The sequence below is a fragment of the Drosophila suzukii genome, chromosome X (assembly GCF_043229965.1).
Source record: "Drosophila suzukii chromosome X, CBGP_Dsuzu_IsoJpt1.0, whole genome shotgun sequence".
Classification (NCBI taxonomy): Eukaryota; Metazoa; Arthropoda; class Insecta; order Diptera; family Drosophilidae; genus Drosophila; species Drosophila suzukii.
Window position 1 is genome coordinate 31,429,443 of NC_092084.1, and position 16,537 is coordinate 31,445,979.

The window sequence follows — 16,537 nt, forward strand, 5'->3', positions numbered from 1 at the left end:
ACTTGTGAAGTTTTTACAGAGACGGTAGCACATTGATGTAACTTACTTCGCAGCTCACGTGCTTTTTGTGCAAAGTACAGAATTTCCCTGTCCTCTATTCAAAAAAGCTATGTTTTTCATACGGAATCGTTCGACTGGGTAGCCAAACAAGGGTGCAACTTCCTTGATCTTTCAAATAAAAACAACGTACAAATGTTCTATATTTACTATTACTTAGACAACAAAATCAAACAAGTGTGTTTATTGTTTCAATAATTTTTATTAAATATTAAATACTACATCTATACCCTCCCTTAACGGCTGCCTTGTTTTGAAAATTCGAATTATTGGGTAATTATACCCAACACTATTATATTAGTGTAATTTAACTCGTTCGCATGTTGAACGAAAACTAGGGTTTAAACGTAGGAAACCTACGGAAATTCAAAGTTTAATACCTAATTTTAGTTTAACAAGCGTAAGAGAAATAGACCTTTAAAATAATGTTTCTTAATCTAGTTAACTAAAAAAATATGTTAGTAAGTAAATTGCAGTCTAAAATCATTTATAAATGATCGATATTCAAATATGGTGGACTCCTTTACTGCGGTGCATAATTCTGACATTATACCCTCTGCAAGGTTGTAAAATCTTCGATGTTGGTGAATCATTCATTAATTTTCAAACAAATAATTGATAAAATTAACATGGGCAAATCCTACGCTGACATCAGTGACATATCCCTCAACTTATAATCGACAAAAACTGGGGCTTATCATCAACATTTATCTATTTTTTTTTTTTTAAAGAGAAAATGAGGTAAAGTGTTACCATTGATGTCATTTGTGACATGTGGAACTGCATGGAGATACCAATATATTGTAGTCCATATTTTTAGCACACCGAAATCTAAAAAGTGTATACTTTCATGAATGTTACTACTTTTCGTGTCATTACTTTTCGAATGCAACAGAAATACATACTCGTTAGATCCCGATTAATATAACGTAGTCTATTTTAACTAATCTCCATATAGTTATAAATTATAAATTCTGACCCAAAAGTCAATAAAAATTTTAAATACTCATCGCTCGGCAACCAATTTTTATCATAGTAAAGAAGCAAATCTAAAAACAGTTGCGCATTTGACTATACGGCCAAAATTTTTGGAGATGGAGCCGTTAAGAGGGGCAAAGGTGTGTCTTGCAATCAATGTCTTAAGATGAAGTGTCGCTATACGAGAAGTTGGTTCCAAACAGAGTGTTGCACACTTCAACGGCCACGTTGCGGCGTGCGATTTTCTTCGATCTGCCGCTGGCGGTGAACTCCTGGTCGTCCACTACTATTCCCAGATGTTGCAGGACATTGGGCTTGTCGCCAGAGGCCCCGTGGTCAACGTAGATGAGTCCCGGACGCATCTACAACAGGATTTATTAGTGACTGTACGCAAAACTGTCCGTAAGCTAGCCTACAATGCATAGAATAGTGGCCGGGTGCATGGTCTCCCAGCCTGAGGGCAACTCGGTGCGCACTGGTGGCTTCTTTGGCTCCTTCGGCACCGCTGGAACAGGCGGTACGTTTTCCCCTCCGGCCGACGGAGCACCACTGGCCGATGGATGCATTTCTGGCACGACATAGCCCTCGCGCTCCCACTCTGCAAACAGCTTGTAAATAGCAAACGAGGCGAGATTTAGCATGGGAAGATCATCCTCCTGTGCATCACCCTCATCCTCGTTGGTTTCCATGGGCTCTGGTCCATTTTCAGAGTTAGAATTACGCGTCCTGTTCGGCTTGGGTGTCATCTTTGCAATGATAAAGTCGCGCCAAGCCTTCTCGCAAGCCGCGTTCTTGGCGGACATTTTGGAGAGACCCTTGCCCTCGTACTGGACCGCGTTTACAGTAACTACGGCCGTAAACCCTCCGTCGGGATTGCTTTCGATGGTGAAATCGCTTATGGTCACACCTTTTACTTCGTTAAGGGCCATTAAGGCGTTCTTCGGCAGCATGGACTTGCGCAGCTGACGGTTCTGGCGCTGCTTCTTGTCACGGGTGCGTTCTACAAAAGGGGAAATGGGGAAACGTAACATTAACTTGTTTTTTAATGACATTGCTTATCCCGTTGATTGCTTATCATGAGAAGTTTCAAAAATCAAATAAGAAATGCTATTTTAACAAGTGTCATCCAGGGCTGCAAGCAAATAGGAAAATATTTTTACAACAAAGCCTTAAGGATTCGCAAGTAATTCATAAGGATGGCAAATTTCACACCTCGAGTTCAGCAAAATATCAAAAGGTATTGCATATTTACATTTAGCTTATTGGTTTTGTCCGCTTACCAGACGACTTCTTGCGCTTCTGAAAGATCTTCTTGAAGGGGATCTTGCCCCCCATGCCGGAGCCGGAGCCGGAGACGGTGCCGGTGCCGGCGCCGCTGCCGTTCTCCTCGCTGACGTCGACGGGGAGATCGTCGTTGGGAACCGCTTCCTCGATAACGACCTCTTTCGGCTCCTCCTTGACTATGATTGGCATAGGCAATTTGGCTGCGATGTCGGCCGCATCCTGCGAGGCCGCCACTGGAGCCGAAACTGAGGCAGGAGCCGGTGGCGATTGATCAGCCACCGGAGGGGACTGCTGCTCCTGGTCATTAGAGGCCTGCAACGGCTGTTGGATCAAAGGCTTGGCGATAGCATTGGGATTCTGCGTTTGCAAAAGAGTTTCATTAGTTGATTAGTTAAGGCAGGGAACTTGTTTTCTTCGTGATGTTCCCCTGGATAAAATCACTTGCAGCGGGCTAATCCTGTGGGTCAACAAAAAAGGAGACTCGCTGGCCGACGGAAACCATCAGGTCGTCAGGTAACCCGGAAGCGTCAGGCTGGTCGGCTGGTCTACTAAAAACCATAGTTCAGGAACTAGCCATGGCCATTCCTGCGACCCGAGTATCCCGAAACGAAGCTCTGCGCCGGCGGAGCCACGTGCCCAGCTAGTGTGGATTCTCCGGTCATAGGATACAGCCAAGGACTTGGACAATTTTACTGTGCAACCACAATTCACCTTGTTCGTGCATAGTAAGTCCCTACTTCTCTGTTGAATTTTGGGAACTACTTTTCGAATAATATTTTACAGATATTACTTTTGTCAGGGAACTGGTAAACATTTTTAATTTTGTTTAATTTTAATATTTTTTACTTTATGACCAGGATAATTGAATAGAATTTTGAAGATTAAAGTCTTACAAAAATACTTCGACAATAAAATAAAAAGTAGAATTTTTAAATATTAAAATAGTTTAAAAATATCGCCGGGAAACATTTTATCAAACTGGTAAATAAAACATCACCCGGCTGAGCACAGAGAAATTTTGGGGACTGCATCCTTCAGTCCTTGGCTAAGTTCTTTATCGGCGTCTCGTTTCGGGCACTTTCGGTGGAGTGAATGGGCATTGCTATCTGACGCAAAACTAATAATTTTAGTTACAATTTCGGGTGAATGCATTTTCAGTAGCCATAAAAGTTAGCGATAACCGCAAGTCCAGCTTGAAACTATCGCAGTGCTGGTCATATCTAGTTGTTCGAAAGCACGAGCAGAATGGAGTGGCAGACGAGGATGGATGAATTGGAATGGGGAGGTGGAATGTGAGTGGAGTGTGAGTGGAATGTGGGTGGGGAGCCTAGAGGAGTGGGGATGCATTGTGGACCGTGACTTGTGGATGCTGGTGGAATTCGGACAACGTCTGCACTTTCGATTAACCCGCTTTTAGTGGCTATTGCAAATGGATTCACAATTGGGGTGAATACACACACTTTCATTTTGTGCGCTGCAAATTATAGAAACGAAAACGAAATCTCTGTTATTTCATACATGTATGTCAAATATGCAGGAGTCAATCAGAATGGTTTTTGTTGTTTTTTCTCATTTCTGTTCACTTGGGGTACACATTATCGTGACGTCACAGGGCACTCAATACATACACAAACTGGCAAAAAAACCAATCGATTCGAATGGAGGCGATTTTTGGTTGAAAATAAAAGAAAGGCAATGGAAAATAGTTGGATTCTTACATAAATTCCGCCGGAGACGAATGGTTTGTTGGTGGCAGCAGTTGGTCGACGAGTTCGCTTCATTTTTTTTCTTCAAAAGATTCCGTCACACGGTTGTAAGTGATTCCCCAGTGAAAACTTTTCCAGAGTGACGGAAAATCGGAGCTACAAAAAGACAGTTCATGAAATATGTACTAAAAATTACCACGAAATAATCATGTTTACTAAGATTGAGCATTTTTGTGTCCGTCAAAATAGCGACGTCGATAAAGCCTACTCAGATCGACGAAAACCGCGAGCTAACCATAGGAGTGAGCGAGAGGCAAATACGCGGCTAACGCTTTTCGTCGGGTTGTATTTCAGCGCGGTACTCAGATGAGCTAAGGAAATACCAGAAAAAATACCAGATTTAGCGAGTGAATTTCAATGAACGCCGTTAGCCGCGACCCAAAGAATAAGAATCCCAGTGCGAAGGAACATGCCGAGTGGGACTTCGCTCTCTACATGGACATCCCGCCGGGCGTGTCCTCGCTAAGAATGTAAGATCTGGCCAAAAATATGATCTGAGACGACCTCTCCATTATGACTCCGTACACAACCAGCTACTTGGCAGCTTAAGCGGAGCTGGACCCGCTGGCTTCTATAGGGAGGAGGAAAATAGGGCGCCCGCTAAGGAACAGTTGGAGGAGCCATAGCCAGCCATTGCCAGGATGCTGGGCGACTTCCTGCAGTATCAGCGGATCAACCCCGTTTCCAATCCGGCTCCCACTTCCTCAAGGTCCAATATGCCCATTGGGACTTGGAGCTGGACTGCGGCGGCGCGGGAAAGATGGCGAAGCATCCGTGGGACGAGAAAGAAGCTTTAAACTACTTATTTACATAAATAAAAACAGTCGTTGAACATACCAATTATTTTTATTTTAATTTCTTTGTGTACCAGCAGACTCCTCCTTTTTAAATTTAAATTTCAAACCCAACGGCTTGACAGTAAGACCATGCTACATGCGTTGCGGGTGAGCTTTGAAAACTTCGGTCACACTACAAAGATTAAGATTTTCGACTAGCGAAACTCTTAGCCGATCTGAGTACAAGGCTATAAGAACTACACGTGCAGGAAAGAGACGAAAAAAAAGTCGCTTCAACTCGCTGCAGCGGAATAAGGGAACCGAAACGCAAATCGATTTAGTATTCCAGTATATTTTTTAGTATTTTGTATGTGCCTAGGTGATAAGGAGAAGGAAACGAATTTGAACTGCAATGGCGCCGTTACAAGGAAATTGTTGTTGGTGCAGGGACGAGAAGGAAGCCTTAAACTAGTAATTTACATAAAAAAAACATATGTTGAACATTCCATTTTTTTTTTTATTTTAATTTCGTTGTGCACCAGCAGACTCTACTTTTTTATATTGTTCCAATTGATTTGTTTTCCATTTGGCAACAAGCCCAGCTGCCTGACAGTAAGACCATGCTACATGCAGTGCGAGAGAACTTTGAAAACTTCGGTCACACTACAAAGAATAAGATTTTTCGACTAGTGAAACTCTTAGCCGATCTGAGTACTAGACCTAAGAGGGAAAATTGAAACACCCACAACGAAAACATTTACAAACCAATGCCGGTAAAAAGATTTAGAATATTACAACTGTTGCAAATGCAGTTAGCGGTATGGTATCTTATAAAATAAGACCAGGAAAAAGTAAATTTTTCGTTAGTTTTAGAGAGTACATGCCTTTTTTTTATTTATGGGCAACAGCTGTGCTCGTCAGCTGTTATCAGATGGCGGGTGGTGGATGTCTTCTGTGGGAATCGGAGTTTCACCTTTGTCTAAAATCCCAACTGTTTCGCATGAATGGATAAGCTATTAATTATCGTTGTTTACAAATATTTTCCCATTACAAAAACTGGGCAGAGTGGCCACTTGCGAGCCATCGAAATATCCAATTCTGTAATGTGTGCAATCTTGAAATAGAGTCTTCCCACAGAGATCCATCCACCATCCGCCTTCCGTTGAACGGATAGTCCATAAGGTTTAGCCGTTTCGAAAATTTCCCAGTAGTTCCCTCTTCAAATTTGACGTACTTTTTTATGCGATGGTAAGGCGATGATTGTTCGGTGCAACTCTGAGCTCTTCTTCTTGACAGTGGAAATTGAAACATTCACTACGAAAACGTAAACAATGATGACAGGGAACAATCGAAAATGGAAGGCACAGAAGCAACAGGCTTGGTTCGATTAGCCATATCAGCTGTTACCGAATGGTATATGGTAAATGTGCTTTGTGCGAATCGGAGTTTCACATTTAAAAATGGGATCTGCGCCTCCAGCAACAGGTTTGGTTTGATTAGTAACAGGTCTTCAGATCAGCTGTTATCGGATGGTAGATGGTGGATGTGCCCTGTGCGAATCGGACATGTGTGACATTTGTCATAGATCCCAAACGTTTCAAACGGATGGACTTTATGGGAAGGGGCATAAGTCATGATCTATTCATAGATCTGGGTAGTGTGAGAGCAAGTCCTTTGGGTGTGATATAATATAATTAAAAATAAAACCGTCTCTGTGTTTTATAATCCACCGTTCCGTTTTTGCCGCCTATCGACGTCGCTATTTTGACGGACACAAAAATGCTCAATCTTAGTAAACATGATTATTTCGTGGTAATTTTTAGTACATATTTCATGAACTGTCTTTTTGTAGCTCCGATTTTCCGTCACTCTGGAAAAGTTTTCACTGGGGAATCACTTACAACCGTGTGACGGAATCTTTTGAAGAAAAAAAATGAAGCGAACTCGTCGACCAACTGCTGCCACCAACAAACCATTCGTCTCCGGCGGAATTTATGTAAGAATCCAACTATTTTCCATTGCCTTTCTTTTATTTTCAACCAAAAATCGCCTCCATTCGAATCGATTGGTTTTTTTGCCAGTTTGTGTATGTATTGAGTGCCCTGTGACGTCACGATAATGTGTACCCCAAGTGAACAGAAATGAGAAAAAACAACAAAAACCATTCTGATTGACTCCTGCATATTTGACATACATGTATGAAATAACAGAGATTTCGTTTTCGTTTCTATAATTTGCAGCGCACAAAATGAAAGTGTGTGTATTCACCCCAATTGTGAATCCATTTGCAATAGCCACTAAAAGCGGGTTAATCGAAAGTGCAGACGTTGTCCGAATTCCACCAGCATCCACAAGTCACGGTCCACAATGCATCCCCACTCCTCTAGGCTCCCCACCCACATTCCACTCACACTCCACTCACATTCCACCTCCCCATTCCAATTCATCCATCCTCGTCTGCCACTCCATTCTGCTCGTGCTTTCGAACAACTAGATATGACCAGCACTGCGATAGTTTCAAGCTGGACTTGCGGTTATCGCTAACTTTTATGGCTACTGAAAATGCATTCACCCGAAATTGTAACTAAAATTATTAGTTTTGCGTCAGATAGCAATGCCCATTCACTCCACCGAAAGTGCCCGAAACGAGACGCCGATAAAGAACTTAGCCAAGGACTGAAGGATGCAGTCCCCAAAATTTCTCTGTGCTCAGCCGGGTGATGTTTTATTTACCAGTTTGATAAAATGTTTCCCGGCGATATTTTTAAACTATTTTAATATTTAAAAATTCTACTTTTTATTTTATTGTCGAAGTATTTTTGTAAGACTTTAATCTTCAAAATTCTATTCAATTATCCTGGTCATAAAGTAAAAAATATTAAAATTAAACAAAATTAAAAATGTTTACCAGTTCCCTGACAAAAGTAATATCTGTAAAATATTATTCGAAAAGTAGTTCCCAAAATTCAACAGAGAAGTAGGGACTTACTATGCACGAACAAGGTGAATTGTGGTTGCACAGTAAAATTGTCCAAGTCCTTGGCTGTATCCTATGACCGGAGAATCCACACTAGCTGGGCACGTGGCTCCGCCGGCGCAGAGCTTCGTTTCGGGATACTCGGGTCGCAGGAATGGCCATGGCTAGTTCCTGAACTATGGTTTTTAGTAGACCAGCCGACCAGCCTGACGCTTCCGGGTTACCTGACGACCTGATGGTTTCCGTCGGCCAGCGAGTCTCCTTTTTTGTTGACCCACAGGATTAGCCCGCTGCAAGTGATTTTATCCAGGGGAACATCACGAAGAAAACAAGTTCCCTGCCTTAACTAATCAACTAATGAAACTCTTTTGCAAACGCAGAATCCCAATGCTATCGCCAAGCCTTTGATCCAACAGCCGTTGCAGGCCTCTAATGACCAGGAGCAGCAGTCCCCTCCGGTGGCTGATCAATCGCCACCGGCTCCTGCCTCAGTTTCGGCTCCAGTGGCGGCCTCGCAGGATGCGGCCGACATCGCAGCCAAATTGCCTATGCCAATCATAGTCAAGGAGGAGCCGAAAGAGGTCGTTATCGAGGAAGCGGTTCCCAACGACGATCTCCCCGTCGACGTCAGCGAGGAGAACGGCAGCGGCGCCGGCACCGGCACCGTCTCCGGCTCCGGCTCCGGCATGGGGGGCAAGATCCCCTTCAAGAAGATCTTTCAGAAGCGCAAGAAGTCGTCTGGTAAGCGGACAAAACCAATAAGCTAAATGTAAATATGCAATACCTTTTGATATTTTGCTGAACTCGAGGTGTGAAATTTGCCATCCTTATGAATTACTTGCGAATCCTTAAGGCTTTGTTGTAAAAATATTTTCCTATTTGCTTGCAGCCCTGGATGACACTTGTTAAAATAGCATTTCTTATTTGATTTTTGAAACTTCTCATGATAAGCAATCAACGGGATAAGCAATGTCATTAAAAAACAAGTTAATGTTACGTTTCCCCATTTCCCCTTTTGTAGAACGCACCCGTGACAAGAAGCAGCGCCAGAACCGTCAGCTGCGCAAGTCCATGCTGCCGAAGAACGCCTTAATGGCCCTTAACGAAGTAAAAGGTGTGACCATAAGCGATTTCACCATCGAAAGCAATCCCGACGGAGGGTTTACGGCCGTAGTTACTGTAAACGCGGTCCAGTACGAGGGCAAGGGTCTCTCCAAAATGTCCGCCAAGAACGCGGCTTGCGAGAAGGCTTGGCGCGACTTTATCATTGCAAAGATGACACCCAAGCCGAACAGGACGCGTAATTCTAACTCTGAAAATGGACCAGAGCCCATGGAAACCAACGAGGATGAGGGTGATGCACAGGAGGATGATCTTCCCATGCTAAATCTCGCCTCGTTTGCTATTTACAAGCTGTTTGCAGAGTGGGAGCGCGAGGGCTATGTCGTGCCAGAAATGCATCCATCGGCCAGTGGTGCTCCGTCGGCCGGAGGGGAAAACGTACCGCCTGTTCCAGCGGTGCCGAAGGAGCCAAAGAAGCCACCAGTGCGCACCGAGTTGCCCTCAGGCTGGGAGACCATGCACCCGGCCACTATTCTATGCATTGTAGGCTAGCTTACGGACAGTTTTGCGTACAGTCACTAATAAATCCTGTTGTAGATGCGTCCGGGACTCATCTACGTTGACCACGGGGCCTCTGGCGACAAGCCCAATGTCCTGCAACATCTGGGAATAGTAGTGGACGACCAGGAGTTCACCGCCAGCGGCAGATCGAAGAAAATCGCACGCCGCAACGTGGCCGTTGAAGTGTGCAACACTCTGTTTGGAACCAACTTCTCGTATAGCGACACTTCATCTTAAGACATTGATTGCAAGACACACCTTTGCCCCTCTTAACGGCTCCATCTCCAAAAATTTTGGCCGTATAGTCAAATGCGCAACTGTTTTTAGATTTGCTTCTTTACTATGATAAAAATTGGTTGCCGAGCGATGAGTATTTAAAATTTTTATTGACTTTTGGGTCAGAATTTATAATTTATAACTATATGGAGATTAGTTAAAATAGACTACGTTATATTAATCGGGATCTAACGAGTATGTATTTCTGTTGCATTCGAAAAGTAATGACACGAAAAGTAGTAACATTCATGAAAGTATACACTTTTTAGATTTCGGTGTGCTAAAAATATGGACTACAATATATTGGTATCTCCATGCAGTTCCACATGTCACAAATGACATCAATGGTAACACTTTACCTCATTTTCTCTTTAAAAAAAAAAAAATAGATAAATGTTGATGATAAGCCCCAGTTTTTGTCGATTATAAGTTGAGGGATATGTCACTGATGTCAGCGTAGGATTTGCCCATGTTAATTTTATCAATTATTTGTTTGAAAATTAATGAATGATTCACCAACATCGAAGATTTTACAACCTTGCAGAGGGTATAATGTCAGAATTATGCACCGCAGTAAAGGAGTCCACCATATTTGAATATCGATCATTTATAAATGATTTTAGACTGCAATTTACTTACTAACATATTTTTTTAGTTAACTAGATTAAGAAACATTATTTTAAAGGTCTATTTCCTCTTACGCTTGTTAAACTAAAATTAGGTATTAAACTTTGAATTTCCGTAGGTTTCCTACGTTTAAACCCTAGTTTTCGTTCAACATGCGAACGAGTTAAATTACACTAATATAATAGTGTTGGGTATAATTACCCAATAATTCGAATTTTCAAAACAAGGCAGCCGTTAAGGGAGGGTATAGATGTAGTATTTAATATTTAATAAAAATTATTGAAACAATAAACACACTTGTTTGATTTTGTTGTCTAAGTAATAGTAAATATAGAACATTTGTACGTTGTTTTTATTTGAAAGATCAAGGAAGTTGCACCCTTGTTTGGCTACCCAGTCGAACGATTCCGTATGAAAAACATAGCTTTTTTGAATAGAGGACAGGGAAATTCTGTACTTTGCACAAAAAGCACGTGAGCTGCGAAGTAAGTTACATCAATGTGCTACCGTCTCTGTAAAAACTTCACAAGTAAAATGCACAATGGAAAAGAGAGCTTATGAAAATATTTCACACCGCTAAGCAAATATCCCAAAAAGGGAAAATGCGAGTCTTATACAAACATTTTCAGGATGCTGATAAGTTATCTCAAACTTGTAGCGCTAGGATATTATTGATTAAACAAAAACACCTCTTGACGAGGTGAAAAACACATTTCTTTGCTGTATAAATATATTTAAGCGCCTACACAGACATTTTCTTATGAGGAAATTAAAAAAGGATTTATTTAGTCGAATGTTTAATCATTTTTCGACACGATATCAGGAAATTAACAAAATAACTATTTTCATTAGTACACCTATCAAACGGGCAATGGTTTAAGATGGGGCTCTATTTTAGTTTTGCCATATTGAATGGGAGTGTGTTTCAGCGAAATTTTAGATAAGATCAATTATAAAGGCCACATAATTCAAAATGTCGAAAAACATCGGTTTTGAATTCTCATCTATATCACGGAACCCGTAGGTGATGGGGATAAAGTTTATGTGGGGCTTTTACTCGGGATGACCATGGGCAAGTTGAAATAGTTTCTGTAAATTTCGCAAAGGTCCATTTTGTGTTGCTGTGTAATTTTCTCTTGTTTTTTATATAGATGTGTACCATGTTTGGAAATTATTAAATAAGCCTTTTTTGGGCAAAAATGCCACTGATCTGCGACATCCCAGTGTAAGTTACATACTGCAATTTGGCAGTATGTTCAATACATATTAACCCTTAAAGAAAAAACAAATTTTAAGTAAGACCCTTTCCGCCCTGAAATCAAAATAGTTTTAAAGCTATTACCCTGTTAAAGTGTTTATGAACCTGAAAGAGTTATTTACTTAACTTAATAAACAGCTCGCTAATGCATCTTACAAGTTATACATTACAAGTTAAGCTTAAAGCCGTAAATTTATTTAAACAATCAACTACATGTACATTATGTATACAACTAGAGAAATAGCAACGCAAACAGGAGAAAAGACAATGAGTCCTTCTAATTAGGAACGCCGCTAGTTGGCTCCTGCTGCTTGAGCGTCTTGAGATTCTTCTCAAAGCGCTCAAACTCGCTGTCCACCATCCGGTCCGCGTCGTCGAAGACCTGCTCCACCGACTCCACCTCCGGTATGTAGAACTGCAGCATATTTTGCACGCCGTTTTTTAAAGTGACAATGGAGCTGGGACAGGAAGAGCAGGATCCCTGCATCTTAAGCTTGACGACTCCACCCTCGTAACCCATGAAGACGATGTCGCCGCCATCTTCCTGGACTGTGGGACGGATGCGCGTATCGAGCAGCTCCTTGATCATCATGACCGTCTCGTCGTCGTCTTCGAGGATTTCGGTGTCCGCATTGGGCTCGGCGTTCTGAAGGACGGGCAAGCCACTAGCAAAGAAATCCATTATGACGGCAAACACCTCAGGCTTAATTAGGCTCCACTCGGCACCCTCCTGTTTCGAGATGGTGACGAAATCGGCACCAAAGAACACGCCTCGCACGCCTTCCACGCGGAACAGCAATTTGGCTGGGGATTGATTAAAGCACATTCAGTTATAATTAAATTTAAAAACGCTATAGTCGAGTGCTTCGACTATCATATTGAGAAATTAGGTAAAATAACAAACAATTACGGGTTTAAATTGGTCTGATTTTATCTTTTTTTTTACATTTTTAGGTGTTTTTAAAAATTAAATATTTTATAACAAATAAACTGCGAAAAAACGAATAAAAAATAACTCCAGTTTTAGACGGAGGTTTAAATAACGTATTGTGCATCTAGGAATTGTGTCAGGATTTTGATTTAAAGTTAAATTCTGATATTGCAGACAGCCTCTTTATTATTATCTTCTAGCAAAGTCTGCTGACGAAAATTATCGAAAAAGAAATAGAAAGAGATATTACAGATTGCCCTCTCTTTCTAGATGGGAATCTAGTGTTCTTAGCCTGCATCCGGCGTTCTCCAAGTCGGTGTTTCTGTTATACTTTATTCCTGTTCAAAGGAGTGAGAAGAAGAAGAATGATTGGCTTGGTCCATTCATTTCGTCGGAAATTTTGTTTTTACTAGTTTGGTTCAGGTAAGTGTCACCTTTAGTAATTAACTACCCACTTATAGTATGTACCATTGTACATTGTGGAATCAAAGAGTAAGATGATTCGATACCTAGTTTTTGAGTAGTATCTTTGAGAGCCAAACATTTTTAAACTTTAAAGGGGCATATCTTTCTAAAACGATATGTTATAAATCATATTTATAAGGGTTTTACATGTAAACTAGTGAATAAGTTTCCTGTCGAAGTTAATACGAAATGTCCCGCTGTGTCGCAACGCCTACCCGTTGTTTTCGGAATTATTGTATTGTAACATACAAATTAATTAGCACGGAAATTAAATCAAATCTGAGTGTCGTAGCATTACAAATGTGCCCTGTGTGCTTATATAAAAAATAAAATCAATTTCAATTTAGACTAAAAAATTAGGGCGCAGGACCAACATTATATCAGCGTAGCACTACGCTAAAGCAGACCGCCTAGAATCTGTATGCTTAATCCAAACATTCTAGCCTTTATAGTTTCCGAGACTTTTTGTTTTTACTCTAAAAGTAGATCGGCTAAGAGTTTCACTATTCGAAAAATCTTATTCTTTGTAGTGTGACCGAAGTTTTCAAAGTTCACCCGCAATGCATGTGGCATGGTCTTACTGTCAAGCAGTTGGGTTTGAAATTAAAATTTAAAAAGGGGGAGTCTGCTGGTACACAAAGAAATTAAAATAAAAGTAAATCGAATGTTTGACGAATGTTTTTATTTATGTAAATTAGTAGTTTAAAGCTTCCTTCTCGTCCCACGGAACGCCATCTTTCCCGCTCCACCGCAGTCCAACTCCGAGTCTCAATAGGCATATTGGACCTTGAGGAAGTGGGAGCCGGATTGGGAAAGGGGTTGATCCGCTGATGCCGCAGGAAGTCGCCCAGCATCCTGGCAGTGGCTGGCTATGGCTTCTCCAACTGTTCCTTAGCGGGCTCTCTATTTTCCTCCTCCCTATAAAAGCCAGCGTGTCCTCCAGCTCCGCTTAAGCTGCCAAGTATCTGGTGGTGGTGGTGTCCGGAGTCCTAATGGAGAGGTCGTCGGAGATCGTATTACTGGTGGATACTTCTATTAGTACAACCCGATCAAATTCTTTTGGCCAGAGCTTACTTTCTTTGCGAGGACGCGCCCGGCAGGATGTCCATGTAGAGATCAAAGTCCCACTGTGCATGTTCCTTCCCACTGGGATTCTCTAGTGGATCTGCACTTCAACTATTCTGGGAATTTTCCCCTTTTGTGGAATTGCTTCCTGTCGGTGAAATCCCACAATAAAGGGCATAAGCTTGGACTTCATCTGCACTGAGCTCCTGCATTCGATTTTGCTGTTTTCCTTTCATTTTTAATTTTTAGTTTCCACATCGCCTTTGCACGAACACCGCCAAAGATTAAATTTCTTATTCTTTGGGCCGCGGCTAACGGCGTTCATCGAAAATTCACTCGCGAAATCTGGTATTTTTTCTGGTATTTCCTTAGCTTATTGAGTACCGCGCTAAAAAACAGACCCGTCAAAAAGCGTTAGCCGCGTATTTGCCTCTCGCTCACTCCTATGGTTAGCTCCCGGTTTTCGTCTATCTGAGTACTAGGCTTAATGGAGGAAAAAGTCGGTGAAGCGGAATTTGGTTGCTGAGGCGAAAACCCCCTCTGTGTGAATAGACCTTAAGCCGAGTTTACATCAGGCCTTTGAAAAACACGCACAGTTCGCGCCGGGTTGGACCAGGGCTGTCGTTTTCTCCGAATACGAGGGCCACATAGTTCCACATCACTTACGGGTGACACGGTAACTTAAGTTCACAAAATATAATATAAACGGGAAGAACGAGGGTAAAAGGAGTCTGTAATTAGCATGAGTTGGCTGAATGCAAGCCGGCACCACGGGACATTACCACTGTTACCGGCTCCTGTTCCAAATAATGACGGTTATCACGGTCAGAAATGCTGGAGATCCAACCGGCGAGAGTCTAGATTCTAGACTCTAGATTCTAGAGTCTAGAACAACGTGCCACGGCTGAAGTGTTACGTCACGAACCGAATTGGCCACAGGAGAAACTACAGAGTTTGCATCTTTTAATCTGTATCGTACATTTATTTATTTACTTATTTTATCAGCATATACAGGTTGCGGATGTACTTATTTTTTAAGATTTATACTATTCCATTTACTGCATACTATTAATGCATATTTTTAACATCATTCTTATTTTATTTATGCACTCGCAACATATTTATTTTCTTACGTTATCATACGAGAAAACCATTTATTTATTGCCACACATACGCATAGTTATATTTAGTCCATGGAGGCAATTTGCTCACTGTGATTATGCAATACGAATTATCGAGGTACATATGGTACAGGCATTTATTTAGCCACGATTATTTTATTATAATCTTTATAAATGGTTATTTAGGGGTGCTCCTTGCGAACAAGTTTTGATTTTATTTTCACGCTCGATTTATCGTGGTAACTTTTAAGCGGATTCTTGTAAATCCCACGGGAAATCCTACACCAATAATCGCGTTAAATGGTGAATTCCAAGTCTGGAATCCACTTAAGAGAGCTCGTCTAGGAGCAGGCTTTTCCTTATTTATAACCCCATCTGGTATTTCCCGGGCGGTGGCTGATGGGTTTCCTTACCGGGAGTTGAGACGAACCTGTGAATGTATAGTAAATTGTAAAACCATGACTAAGGAGTAGACTTTTCTTTCGGGAGGGCCGTCGGTTACATCCATGGCTACAAAGCCTACTACTACAGCAGCTGACGTCTAGTGGTAGTTGTAATTGTCCAAGTTTTGGGGATGTTTTGGTCGAACACATCCGTTTGCTTACTATTGCGTGTGAGGACACACGTAGTTCCATTTCTCAATTATATTTGTATTGCAAATTTTATTTGCTTTAAGTTATATTAATTTAAATTTATTATTTATTCGGTATACAATATTTATTTAAGCATGTTCCCTGTAAACGTTAAATTATTAGAGGCATTTTTGAAACACAATGTGTTTGCGAGATGAATTTGCGTAATCAGTTTGGCTTCAAATCCAAAAAAATAGCTAGTTTTACTTCTTGGACGTTGATGCACTATGGTCAGTACAAACAAGTGGCCCTACGACACCAAGCAAAGCTTGTTACGCGCGGAGCCCATCACCGTTTTGGGCGAGTAAACATAATCGCGGACAAAGAAAAAGACAATGTAACAATAGACAATTAAAAATACAGGTCAATACGAATAGACAAAATACATCAAGTAAAACTAATTAGTTACTAGGGAGGATAATATTATTGATTTAAAGATAGGAAGTGAGTCAGTAGTAGATATTAGATGATATAGTCTATTATAATCATTGCAAAGTACTCTAAAAGGTTCATGCATTGCGTAATTAGAGATACAGTGATTCAATACTAAAGGAATATAGTTTCTAGTGAATCTATTTGGCACATTAAAATGCAGGCGACCCAGTAACTCGGGACTCTCTACATCACCATGAATAAGATTTCTAATAAACGTAATACCAAGCATAGTTCTACGGTTAGCTAACGATGGTAAGTTAATTAGA

The 16,537-nt window shown here is 41.2% G+C and overlaps 3 protein-coding genes across 3 annotated transcripts; 1 reads left to right on the top strand and 2 right to left on the bottom strand.

The window, feature by feature from the left end:
- Positions 1-239: 239 nt before the first annotated feature.
- LOC118878272 (double-stranded RNA-specific editase 1) lies at positions 240-4,181 on the bottom strand. The gene is made up of 4 exons (XM_036820159.3): positions 4,038-4,181; positions 2,316-2,676; positions 1,452-2,035; positions 240-1,397 (listed from the first exon to the last, which is right to left on the bottom strand). The coding sequence occupies exons 1-4, from the start codon at positions 4,098-4,100 to the stop codon at positions 1,197-1,199; spliced, it is 1,209 nt and encodes a 402-aa protein (XP_036676054.2). The 5' UTR covers positions 4,101-4,181; the 3' UTR covers positions 240-1,196.
- Positions 4,182-6,713: 2,532 nt separating this feature from the next.
- On the top strand, positions 6,714-10,656 carry LOC108013839 (double-stranded RNA-specific editase 1). Its single transcript, XM_017079826.4, has 4 exons — positions 6,714-6,857; positions 8,219-8,579; positions 8,860-9,443; positions 9,498-10,656. The coding sequence occupies exons 1-4, from the start codon at positions 6,795-6,797 to the stop codon at positions 9,696-9,698; spliced, it is 1,209 nt and encodes a 402-aa protein (XP_016935315.3). The 5' UTR covers positions 6,714-6,794; the 3' UTR covers positions 9,699-10,656.
- Positions 10,657-11,795: 1,139 nt separating this feature from the next.
- Positions 11,796-12,463, bottom strand: LOC108013840 (NFU1 iron-sulfur cluster scaffold homolog, mitochondrial). Its single transcript, XM_017079827.3, has one exon. The coding sequence runs from the start codon at positions 12,446-12,448 to the stop codon at positions 11,900-11,902; it is 549 nt and encodes a 182-aa protein (XP_016935316.1). The 5' UTR covers positions 12,449-12,463; the 3' UTR covers positions 11,796-11,899.
- Positions 12,464-16,537: the final 4,074 nt, after the last annotated feature.